The sequence below is a fragment of the Nanorana parkeri genome, unplaced genomic scaffold (genome assembly GCF_000935625.1).
Source record: "Nanorana parkeri isolate BGI_ZX_2015 unplaced genomic scaffold, ASM93562v1 scaffold432, whole genome shotgun sequence".
Lineage (NCBI taxonomy): Eukaryota > Metazoa > Chordata > Amphibia > Anura > Dicroglossidae > Nanorana > Nanorana parkeri.
Genome location: NW_017306700.1, coordinates 1,111,139 through 1,124,248, shown reverse-complemented (window position 1 = coordinate 1,124,248; position 13,110 = coordinate 1,111,139). Strand labels below are relative to the sequence as shown.

The window sequence follows — 13,110 nt, the reverse complement described above, 5'->3', positions numbered from 1 at the left end:
GCCCGCACCCGGAAAGCAGGCACATTAGTGCCTGCGTTGTGGTCCAGTGCGATCTGCAAAAATGCTGCAAGCACTATTTTTGCAGATCGCACTGGACCGGAATGCAGGCACTAATGTGCCTGCGTTCCGGGTGCGGGCGATCGGACTGTGGGCGGGGGGGGGCATGGCTGCGGTGCCATTGACTTCAATACAACCCCACACCCCCTCCCGCCTCTGAACGCAGGGAGTCAGCCGGCTTGCATTCCAGTGCGTTCTAGAGGCGCCGGCGTCCTGTCCTTCTGCGGTGCTCGTGTGGCCGACGTTGCACATGGGGAGAGATGTCCTGTCCCTTTCTGTCTGCAGCGTCTAACACATTCAGCCGGCAGCCACACGAGCACCGCAGGAGCATAGACGTAGCCAGCTCCTTTTGCGCCTGAGGCAGGAAAAAATATGTGCCTCCCTAACAGGCGTGTGACATCACCCAGCGCCCCGCCTTTAAGATTTGTTTTATTTTTTACTATTTTTTATTATTTATTTAATGTTTCAAGGAAATATTAGGGGTCTAAACAGCCCCCTGATATTTCCCTTTTAAAATAGAAAAAGAAATTGAGGACACAAAGCCCTCAATCTCTTTTTCTGCAGCCTCTGTTCTAAATGAATGGAAAGCACAGAGGCTTCGAATTCATTCATAAAATATTTACTATCATCCAGTTTCTGAATGGGGAGCAGACTCTGTACAGAGTGCTACTCCCCATTGAGAAACTCATGAATGAACAGGAAGTGATGTAAATCACTTCCTGTTCATTCATAACTGGGGACACATGGTACAATGTGTCCCCAGTTATTTACAAACACTGGAGTGATCAGCTGATCGCTCCAGTGTTTGTCCTGCACAGAGAATCGGCACATATCACTTATATGTACCGATCCCCTGCCGCTCGGCCACGCACATAGGGGGGCTCAGCTTCTTCTCTGGATCCCCCTCTGCTCTCCTGGGCAGAGGCAGCGGGGGATCCGAGGAAAAGTAAAAGAAGCGCTGCAGCCGTGGGGGCAGCGGAGGACGGAGCGCGGTGAGGAGAGAGAGAGCCGCAGGCTTTCAGATCCTGGCCGAGCTTCTCCCTCTCTCTCCTCACTGCTCAGCCTTACTTCTGTGATAGCGGCTCCCTCCTCCAAACCCCCCGCCCTGCCGCAGCGATTCGTTCACTTCTCCTCGGATCCCCGCTGCATACAGATGGGGGAGAGCAGCGGGGATCCAGAGGAGAAGCCCCAGGACATCGCCATCACCAGTGACCCCTATCTTACAGGGACTTCCAAGAACAGCTGCTGTGCTGAGTGACTTCCTCTCTCCTATTAAGACACATCGGGTCGCTTGCTTGGCACAGTGGCCATTCAGAGAACAGCTAGTATTTTTCTCAATGAATGCTAACCATGATGTCACCGCCCCTCGTCCAATTAGAGAACGTCGAGTTTTCATTTAGAAAAATACTAGACATTCCCTAATTGATGCTGTGATGAGCGAGCCACCCGATGCGTCTCAACTGCGTAGGGGAAGTCAATCAAGAAAGCGGCTGTTCCTAGACCTGAAAGACACTGTAATACATTACAATAGCTGCGCCGACGACCACAGTGTTTCACAGGGTCCTCATGGCCCACCAGGGATCATTTATATATACTTATATATACTAGACATGTGCAATTCATTTAGTTATTTGTACGGATTTTCCAAAATGCATCCGAAATTTTCAAATGAAAAAAAACAAATCCAAACGTATCTGAAATTTCCAATAATGAAAATTTCAGATGCATCCAAATTTTTTTCCGAATGTCATTCTGAATGAATTTATGTTGTTAATCGTTAACATAAAAAAAATAAAACCAGGGTGGAATCCTCTCCCCAATTCATACCAACCCTTTTAGTTCTGATTGGAATTTTCAGGGGGAATTTTTAGGCCCCCACACCATTAAAAAAAAAAAGCAAAGCGTGGGGTCCTCCTTTAAACTTCTTACCAGACCCTTGATCTGAGCTGCAGCCTGGCAGAGCAGGAAAAGAGGGGATGAGGCCACATGCCCTCAACATGGGGAGGGTGCTTTGCTAGGAGGGAGGCCCCTGGCAGCGTACCAATGAGGACAAGGGCCTCTTCCCTACAACTCTGGCCCAGTGATTGTGGGGGTCTGCAGGCAGGGGGGCTTATAGGAATCTGGGTGCCCCTTTTCATGAAGGGGGAAGTCTGTAAAACGAAATAACGAAAAATCTGAAACAAAACAAAATTAAATTAACCAAATTTTTTCCTGCCACACATGTCTAATATACAGTATATTTATATTGTGCAAGGCAGGAAGGATGTAAGAATACATACATTTCAATAGCTTTAAACCAAGCTCACAATCCTTTTTTTCAAATATATTACTCAATAGCCACAAAAGATATAAATCTGCTTTGCGTGACCCAAGTGCCTTTACAAATCCAAATACTACTTGTAAAACTAGCAGTGAGTTCATCGCTGTGCTGTGCATTGCCTGTGCAGAGAGCAGAGCTGTGGGAGGGACCCAGCAGGTTGCCTGCAGAAAACTACAGGAGGGGGCAGAGGCATGTAGGTAGGTGCAGTATGGCCAATGGCCCCATTTGGCCCAGGAGATAGATGCAGCTCTGGCCTGGGGAGACTCTGTGTCCCAGGAGAGTTGATTTATAGGGGGCGCTTGAGAGGGGAGCAGTGGAGTTCCATGGAGAGATTACAGGAGAGCAGAAGTCTAGGACTGTTTGCAGAGTCTCCGGAGGGAGACTGTTTCTTAAACATAGGCTGGTCCATGGGAAGGACAGGACCAGGCCTAGGACTATGTAGAGCTACAAAGATTCCCTAGTTTCCCCTGGAGGGGGAAACCCACCAAGCTAGGACTGACAAGGATGGGATTCCAGAGAATAGTGAGAAGCTATAGTACTGACGATATTTGCCAGTGGGCCTCTGGCCGAATTAAGTCGTGGACTCTGGGCTGCACCTGGGGTGTACCTCTCTCTCTCTAAATTGTAACCCTATGCAACTATCAAGAATTGTGCCGTCATCCCACCCGGGGGTGGCTGAACGTATACTTTATTCTGTTAATTCCTTCAAGTAAAACCAACAAAAAGACTATCTGTGTGGACTGGTTCTTCTCCCTCCAACCTCTGAGAAGGTGGGGTTCTACAGGAGTGTGATGGTGGACTGTATCGTGGCTGTAACCATCCGGAGGAGGGTAGGTGTGCAATGGGGCTATGCCCAACACAGGGTGCCGTTCATGGTGGCCTTTCTCCCTGAGGGGGAGGAAGCGCCGAATACCGCAGAGGCGGCGGAAGCCATGAGGCCCTGTGTGCGCAGTACTACACGTGTGGGAGTGTTTGCACGAGGCCAAGGCCGTGGCCCCTGACCGTGGGGTGTCTGGTTTTGAGTTGCATGCACAGGGTTACACAGCCAACCCAAAGGAAACACACACACAACACCCCGAGAGTGAACCCCCCCTACAGGCAAGACCAGTCATCCTGCAGAAGAAGAGAGAGCAACAGTGACCGGTCTTTATTACAGGAAGCTCCTACCCAGAGGAAAAGTTTCACACTGGATTACTGCCCAGATCTGGAAGAAAATACACACAGCTCTCCAAGATTCAAGGAAGACTACACATGACTCTTGAATTTAGAGAATATTTGCTTATACCGGAGTTCAGCTTTAAGAAGTAGACTCTCTATTCAGACTGTATATTTAAACACATTGGAGGTGCACAACAGAGTTCTTATTTAATTCTCTGCAGAAAATGTTGTATTTACCCCCACGACTCATCCCGGCTAGATCCCAGGGCACTGTATGCCACCAGCACGATACCTTTGGACTTACAGAATTTTAGCAGTTTGCTTTGGTTCAGGTAGATATGACACTCAACCTGCACAGACAAAAAACACATGAAATACAATTTTACAAATAATCAGGGATACCAAGCACAGGGACTATGTTTCACATATATCTATCAGCAAATCCTACAATTAAGTCATCCCATTTATAATATTTTCCAATGTTCTAACAGCCAGAATTGAGATTTTAATAGGACATGTCCACCCACAAGTGATATTTCAGGTATTGGTGGACCCTTGTAGGATGAATTAGTCCCTGGATTCTTATATGTCTTTTATACTCCAAGAGCGAGAGCTCCCTGCCAGAATTCCTGGCTTTGTTTCTGCCCGCCTGGGAGTTTTGGATGTTGCCACCCCATTTGTGTGTTCCAGCTCCTCCTGTTACATTCTCCAGTATATGAAACAAATTTAAAAAAAATCAGCAGAAATTCAGCATGAATGATCTGATCCTTTATTGTGGGCTCAGCAGGTGTGTAGACCAAGGAACTCAGCAGAGGGATGGTGGGAACCCTTTATAATGAGCATAGAAGGCATGTAGACCCGGGAACTCAGTTTAGGGATGGTGGGAATGCCTTACAATGGGCACAGCAGGTTGCAGAACTGGGAACTCATAATAAAGTCCCCGAGGAATAGGAGAGACTCTCTCTCGAGCTTTAACTTTCTGTCATCTACCAAATATTGAGGTATCAATATCTGAACCATTTAGGATTCATTGAAACAGTTATAATATGTAAATATAAAAGATCTGCTTAGAAATACCTATACACAAATGATATACACAAAAGCCCCCATATACTGTATACCTGGAGGTGAAAGAGAACACAAGTGAACAGAACAGAGCCAGGAATGGTGACAGGGGGATCCCACCATCAGAGTCCCAATTAAAAATAAGAAGACAATAGGTGACACTCCACATATATTGTATATGAAATATCCCTTTTTGATACATTGGAACTTTTATAGTAGATGTAATTAACATGTTAAAATTTCTATAAGATTTTCATGATTGGGATTTTCATTTCATTGTCTTCTACAATCTGCAGATATCATTAAAGTAATACCTGCCCATCCTGTTTGAGCATTTCCTCTTATGAGGTGACAACTGACTCTCAGTATAGCTCCTGCATTGTCACCCTGTCACATGTGTCCCCGGTGAAGACTACAAGTGTAGCTGTGCTGATACACAATGTTCCGGACGCGTTCCACCGTTGTCACAACCAAAATCAAATGGCAATTGTTTGTGATACATGGTGCTTTATCATACTAAATGTCACCCAGTTAGGGTTTACATGTACTCTAAGGGCCAGTTCATATTATAGCACTGTGTTAAATACACAATACTAACGCACAGTGTAAGCACTACTTTTTGTCACTGCAACGCACAGTATTGTGATATTATGCATTGTACTGCATTGCAGGATATACGTTGGGGTGCCATTCAAATGAACGCACTGTGCTGCGCTGTGTAAAAGCATAAGTCTGTGCATTTAGCACAATGCTATAATGTGAACGGGCCCTGATACTGATCTATACAACCTTGGAAATGTATTACCTGATTGCAGACGGGCTTGTATTTCAAATCTGACTTATTCAGGATCAGCTCCAGCTGCCGGCGATTGAAGTTAGACACGCCAATAGATTTGACCAGACCGGCGTCTTTACACTGCTCCATTGCCTGAAAAATATTTGCAGAAAATTACAATACCTTTGTACAGTGATCCCAACACCCCTTCCTAAATTCACCACAAATGTCCAGAGGTGGACAGAAGAGAGAAACAAAATAAAGAAAAAGTTACCCCTGCTTATTAATTTTAAGGTTTGGCGCAGGTTCTTTAACGCTGCGGCCCTAGGCATGACCCACAGGTGCCTGATGGTAAATAGAGCCCCAGGTATGTCTTGGTCTCACATGTCCTATTATTTGTTTCTTTATTTTTACAATCTAGTGTAGCCAGAGATTTACAATTAATGTATTGTTCTCACCTTCCAGGTATCTCGGATGTCTGTGTTGTTGTACCGATATGTCCCATCTTCATCCACTGGAATCAGATCCTCACTCGGCTTAGTGAGAAAAAGAACATGATTATAGTACAACAGAGGACTATACTATAGGTGGATATTAGGGATGCACTGATACCTTTTTTTTTTCGGTATCGAGTATGGGTATTGATATTTTGTTTTCGTTACTCGCCGACACCAGTGCTTCCGCTGGCATGGAGCGGGCTTCCCAGGAAATCAGGAAGCTGGGCGGCATGTCATTACCCGACGCCCGGCTTCCTGATTGCCCATGAAGCCGGCTCCATGCTGTTTGGTTAGCTTGATTGTGATTGGCTTGGAAACCAATCAGGAAGCCGGGCGGTGAGTAATGACCCGCCTCCCGGCTTCCTGATTGCACATGAAGCTGGGTCCATGTTCCCTACAGCACTGCCGGTCAGAGGAAATCTCCTGCTGACCGGAGGTTTCCGGTATCAGGGAAGGTATGGGAGTACTCGCCCAAATACTTGTTATCGATACCGATACTAGTATAGGTATCGGTGCATCCCTAGTGGATATACAACAGACATCTACAGCTGGGCTTTATTTATATCTACAATTTAATCTGCTTATGTTTTGGCTTCCCCGGTTCCTCCTTTCCAACCTCCTCAACATGTCAATGACATTTCTAGATAAACCCTTTTCTTTTTCATGACATACTCTACTTTATACTCAATGAATTCATCACTGGGTCTCTGTGCAATGCAGACAGATCATGGCTGGTGGTAAGAGCTGGCAGGATGATGTACATAGCTTCCTGAAAACATCACAGCACCCTGCCTCAGCCCTGATACAAGCAGTGTGCTGGCTCTAAAGGGGGAGTTATGCAAATATTAAAATGCCCTGGTGGATGGATGGCAGTCTGCAGGGGTGGGCATTCCTACTGAAATCCAACAAATTGTAGGGGGAGGACAAGGACATTTAGGCTGGAGAAAAAAGTGCTGGATGTCCTCCAGCCAGGAAATGAGGCGGCCTCTTTCTGACTTGCTGCATCTTCTAATGCATCTAAGGAGAAGATCACAGTGTGCAGTAAAATCAAAGTATTCATTTTCAGTTCAGGAGAGGAGCCGGCACAACTGTGCAAGACTGAAGGGAAGGCCGGAGTCCTGATTTAACATAACACTGTCCCATGCCATGAAATATGTTTACCTCAAATTCTACAGGCATGTGAATGAGAAAAAGATCCAGGTAATTCAGTCGAAGAGCTCTCAGAGACTTCTCCAGACCTCGCCGAACCAAATCAGGTTTGTGGAACGTACTCCAGAGCTTAAAAAAATAAAAAATACGTCATTCAGATACAGTGCTACACTACTTCTACCAAGGTCAGAAAAGGCCTGATCAGCACAAATGTTTTTTAAATTAGGCTCAACACTCATTGCACTTATAGAACAGATACAACAAAATGCTTTATTGCTTTATTCAACAGACCAAAGGGAGCAAATGAGGGAAATTAATTTTAAGGTTTACATACACTTTGGGGGTTATTTATAAACAATTTGCAGAGGCGTTGACCCTGCAAATATCTGTGAATGTTCGCTCTGTGCGAAAATAGGCCAAAATTAAAATTCTTTCGTTTTCTTTACAAGTGCAATGAATTTTCAAATGTTTTAATGTAATATTGTAATATGGCCACTAGATGGAGCTAAAGGTGCATAGGGAGCTAAGTATTTATTTTCCTTGCTCCTCAGTGCCATCTAGTGGCCGCAATGCAGTATTACATTGAGATAAAAAACAAAAAGTACATTGCCTTATAAAGAAACAACGCTTCAGAGAGGACCTAGCACATACTTCCGCTACAACCTTTCTTAAGGTTCTCCCTAGAAAGCACCTACCTTCCCAGTGATGAACAAGTCTTCTCTCCTTATGGTCCTATCTTTGATCTTCTTTCGGATGGCCCGGCCAACCTCAGCCTCATTGCTGTACAGGTATGCCCCATCAATATGGCGGTACCCAGCTTCTATGGCTAGCTGTGTGGCCTTTTCCACCATGCTCTTGGGGTACTGAGAAAATACAATGTGATTTATATATGACAATACTTCATAGAAATTCATAGAAAATGTTAATGTTTAGTGCAAGTGTTTATTGACCCGGTAGGTTCTATTCATAACCCAAGGCCATCCCTATAATGAAGCAGCCTGAAGCAGTTCTTATTAGGTCATGTGGGGAGGGGAACGGGGGTGGCAGGTGTGCCTGTTGCGCCATTTCCGGCCAGAGCATCCCCGGTTGCTAAGAGCACTTAGCAACGCATTCCGCCCATCTAACTAATGTCACTGGATGCCAGGAGCTGTACAGGATGCCATGCATACATCTCTGTCATAACCCAATAATTCATCAGTTAACTTCACTTTCCAACATTATTTGCAGCATCATTTGTCAAGTCAGTTTACAGAATGTTTTATTGCCCAATCAATTTTAAGTGAGTTACAGCAAAGGCACACTTTATTTTCTTTATTCTAGATATATTTATCAGGTTGATTCCTTTGGGGGTAACACAACCCATAAAATCTCAATTTATTTTTTTGTTAAATCATACCGGACTTTTAAGATACCCACACACAGACTGTGTATAGTTACACACAGACCGTGTATAATTGTTTAGAAAACTTTTTATATTATACACAATCCTTTAAAAACAGTAAAAAACATAAATTGTGCCGAATAGTTGAAATGGCTCTGTAATACTCTATGAGTGCCTCGCCCTATTCACATTCCAATGTTATTTTCACACATTAAATTATATCGATATCAAACCATATTACAAGATGTGTTTTTGAATCTCGTTAGAATAACAGCAGTTGGATGGCATTGACTCAACGCGTTTCACAGATATAGTCCGCTTCCTCAGGAGTTATGTTAGGCATTGATATGAACATAGAGCTGTTGTGGAGCCGGGTGAGCAAAAAGAACGTTTGCTTAAAAGTCTGGCAGGCAAGCACAAGGATAGATAGTGGAGACTCCCCCTGAGCTGACTGACATGCATATCGGTGAAATCACAAACATCCACTGTGATGCTCGCCTGTATTGGCTGTGGATAACATGGATCACAACTGCGGTTTACAGCTAAAGGGTTAGGACGGGAATCATATAGCAACTCCTCCACCTCGCTATACCCAGTTTTGGAATAAGGCTGCGAGGAAGTTGCAACACATCACACCCTGTATGCACTGAGAAGTTGTAAAATTGGATTCAGTCTCACTAGAAGTGCGATACCTCTGACTTGACGCCGGAGGGACACATTGGCTGAAGTTAGTAGTGGTAGGCCACTGAGTGTGTTTAGGTGTGATATTACTGATAAATGGTGAAGTCCACAATACAGCTCTAATAGGTATGATTTGTCAGGTTATCACTCCCTTAACCTTAGCAGACATCAATTGGACAATATATAAATTCAACGTGGCTAGCAAGTTTAGCAGACATCAATTGGATAATATATGAAATCAACGTGGATAGCAAGGTTTAGCAGACATCAATTGGAATATATATAGAATCAACGTGAACAGCAAGGTTCCCTATGCATAGGGAGATTCCCAGGTTACTTGCGGTTAGTGTTGGCCTCGGATGCTCCAGGTGAGGCTTTAGGCGTCAGGTCCTTTGTGAGGCGAGTGGGGAGCTGAGCTGATCAGCGTCCTGCACACTCAACAGAAGATGCTGATCAAGTGCTGAGATGCGGCTTTTAAGCCGAGTGCTGCGTCTGGAAGGGGCGGAGTCCCGCGGCGCGCCTGCGCCCGATGTGGACGGGTCTCGGGGGAGAGAGAGAGGGATCTGTCTATGCGCCTGCGCATGGTGTTGCTGGATGGCGGCGGTGGACGTCACACTCTGATGCTGACGTCTCGGAGTCGCAGACCCGCGGCGCGCCTGTGCAGTGAGCCCACGACCCGCGGTACCGGCTCCCATCAAGGTGCGTCTGTTACAGTACCCCCTCCTCAAGGGAACCCTTCCAGGGTTCGTACGCGGAGAAGGACGGCCAGGATGGAGTCTGTGGAAGCGGGAGACTCTTTGTGGAGCGTGGACATTGCGAGAGTCCTCCCACGAGTCCTCTTGGGGCCCGTAGCCCTACCAGCGGATGAGGTACTGCAGCTGATTCCTGAATCGGCGGGAGTCGAGTACCTCCTCCACCTTGAAACTCCTCTTCACCGTCCACCACACATGGGGGAGGTATTGGGGGCACCCTTGCCCCGAAAGGATCTCGGCGGTAAGGTTTGAGGAGAGAGACATGGAACGTAGGGTGGATTTTGAGGTCAGCAGGGAGAGTAAGCCGTACGGCGGCGGAGTTCACAACCTTCTCAACAGCATAAGGACCGATGAAAAGCCTGCTGAACTTGCGAGCGGGGGTCCTGAGTTTTAGATTCCTGGTGGATAGCCACACGAAATCCCCAACATGATAGTCCGGGGGACGTCTGTGTCTGGTATCATGGTAAGCCTTCTGACGTTCCTTTGCCTTAAGGATGTTCGCCTTGATGGTGACATTGCTGGCCACGGTTTATGTCCCCAGAGAAGGTATCGGGAGGACTTACCTGGGGCTCAGGTGCTGGATGGCTTTGGGCTGGCTTGGGGGATGCCCCTTCAGGTGGTCTAATTAACATCTCTTCCCGTAGGGCTCGGTTTTCGTTACGGATTTCCGTCACGTTCAGCGTGAGGTCCTCCATCCGCTGAGTGAGGTTAAGGATGCACTGAGCTAATTCCGCTGGATCCATTTCAATTTTTGGGTCTTCTGTACTGTGACGCTCGCCTTTATTGGCTGTGGATAACGTGGATCACAACTGCGGTTTACAGCTAAAGGGTGAGGACGGGAATCAGAGAGCAACTCCTCCACCTCGCTATACCCAGTTTTGGAATAAGGCTGCGAGAAAGTTGCAACACATCACACCCCGTATGCACTGAGAAGTTGTAAAATTGGATTCAGTCTCACTAGAAGTGCGATACCTCTGACTTGACGCCGGAGGGACACATTGGCTGAAGTTAGTAGTGGTAGGCCACTGAGTGTGTTTAGGTGTGATATTACTGATAAATGGTGAAGTCCACAATACAGCTCTAATAGGTATGATTTGTCAGGTTATCACTCCCTTAACCTTAGCAGACATCAATTGGACAATATATAAATTCAACGTGGCTAGCAAGGTTTAGCAGACATCAATTGGATAATATACGGAATCAACGTGGATAGCAAGGTTTAGCAGACATCAATTGGAATATATATAGAATCAACGTGAACAGCAAGGTTCCCTATGCATAGGGAGATTCCCAGGTTACTTGCGGTTAGTGTTGGCCTCGGATGCTCCAGATGAGGCTTTAGGCGTCAGGTCCTTTGTGAGGCGAGTGGGGACCTGAGCTGATCAGCGTCCTGCACACTCAACAGAAGGCGCTGATCAAGTGCTGAGATGCGGCTTTTAAGCCGAGTGCTGCGTCTGGAGGGGGCGGAGCCCCGCGGCGCGCCTGCGCCCGATGTGGACGGGTCTCGGGGGAGAGAGAGAGGGATCTGTCTATGCGCCTGCGCAGGGTGTTGCTGGACGGCGGCGGTGGACGTCACACTCTGATGCTGACGTCTCCGATTCGCAGACCCGCGGCGCGCCTGCGCAGTGAGCCCACGACCCGCGGTACCGGCTCCCATCAAGGTGCGTCTGTTACATCCACTAATTAGAGCTTGCATTGTACCAACACAGTCCTTCATGCCCAAATAGTAGGGGATGGAAGTTGTCTTGTCATTGGTGGAATAGTGGTACAATGTGGGGAGAGAGCTCACCTCCTTCCCACTGGTGGTGACACTTTGGCTCTGTCATGTAAATGTTACTTTGACACATACCACATACCTAAACATTGTTGCTGTACCCCCCTTCATGGAAAGGGTATTCCCTCTTTCAGCTTATGGTCTCTTTCAGCGAGACAATGCACCCTGCCACACCACAAAAATGGTTCAAGAATGGTTTGAGAAACACACTACCGAGTTGGAGGTGTTGACTTGTCCTCCAAATTCTCCAGATGTCAATCCAATCAAGCAGGGGCGTAACTAGAAATCACAGGGCCCCACAGCAAAATTTTGTATGGGGCCCCGTGATTGCTAGTTATGCCACTTGCAGAGCCCACCTGATATACGAAACAGCCCACCTGAGAGTGACCCTGCAGAGCCCACCATAGACTCTCTATAGAGGGCTCTGCAGGGTCTCAGATGGGCTGCACACCTCTTATGTGTACGGGCTGTCCGGCTCCGTCCGTGTGGTCGCTGGGCCCCGCCTACCTCTCTGATCCCCCGTCTCCTCTTCCGTCCACCGGGCCCCGCCTCCTCTTACATCACTGGCTCTTAGGCCCGGGCCCCGCCTCCTCCAATGCAAACGCTGGCCTCTTCTGCAGCAGCTGCTGGCTCTCACTGACACAGCTCCGCAGCAGCTGTTCCTGTTCACCACCGCTGCTGAGCTGTGTCAGTGACAGCCAGAACCCTGATGTGCCATAGCGACCCAGGCGGCATCAGAGGGATGCCCTGGCCGGGCCCCATAGTGGCTGCCTAGGTCGCTATGGTAATTGTTACGCCACTGCAATCAAGCATCCATGTTCTGGAAAAACAAGTCCAATCCATGGAGGCCCCACCTCACAACTTACAGGACATAAAGGATGTGCTACTGACAGCTTGGTACCAGATACCACAGCATACCTTCAGGTCTAGTGGAGTCCATGCCTCCAGGGGTCAGGGCTGTTTTGGCAGAAAAAGGGGGACCTACTCAATATTAGGCGGGTGGTCACAATGTTATGGCTGATTGGTGTATATTTGTATTTCCTTGTTTTTTCATTGGGAATAGTAAATATTAGAAAAAAAAATTGTCCTGTAATTTTTCCCAATGCAATTTACTTCATTTGCGCACCCCATTTTTTTTCCCCACAATCTAATAATCGAAGTCTGTTCAATAAAATGATATCACTTTTATTTGACTTTTATGTAATGAATCATAATGGTAAAAGCTTAAAGTGAATGTTCATACATTTTTAGCATAACACTAAGATAAGAATAAGTCACATTAATGATAATGCAAATTATGACGGTGGCAACTTTTTCACAGGTTTTTGATCATTAAAAATGTGAATGACATTGCATTCACTAACATGAGCATTTGATGCTTCCGCAGTGAATGCAAATGTCATCCAGATCATATGACCTGGAAATTAATTTGGGGAGGGAATATATTTATGCATATACAGTATATAAATATATATGTGTGTATATGTGTATATGTATATGT

General features: G+C 46.5%; 1 protein-coding gene across 1 annotated transcript in view; it reads right to left on the bottom strand.

Moving 5' to 3' along the window:
• Positions 1 to 13,110, bottom strand: part of LOC108789947 (estradiol 17 beta-dehydrogenase 5-like) — a 28,956-nt gene that overhangs the window by 8,026 nt on the left and 7,820 nt on the right. The window contains exons 2-6 of the mRNA XM_018560097.1: positions 7,717 to 7,884; positions 7,034 to 7,150; positions 5,834 to 5,911; positions 5,406 to 5,528; positions 3,773 to 3,885 (exon numbers count right to left, since the gene is read on the bottom strand). Coding sequence (XP_018415599.1) covers positions 3,773 to 3,885; positions 5,406 to 5,528; positions 5,834 to 5,911; positions 7,034 to 7,150; positions 7,717 to 7,884 — 599 coding nt within the window. The remainder of the gene's footprint in view (positions 1 to 3,772; positions 3,886 to 5,405; positions 5,529 to 5,833; positions 5,912 to 7,033; positions 7,151 to 7,716; positions 7,885 to 13,110) is intronic.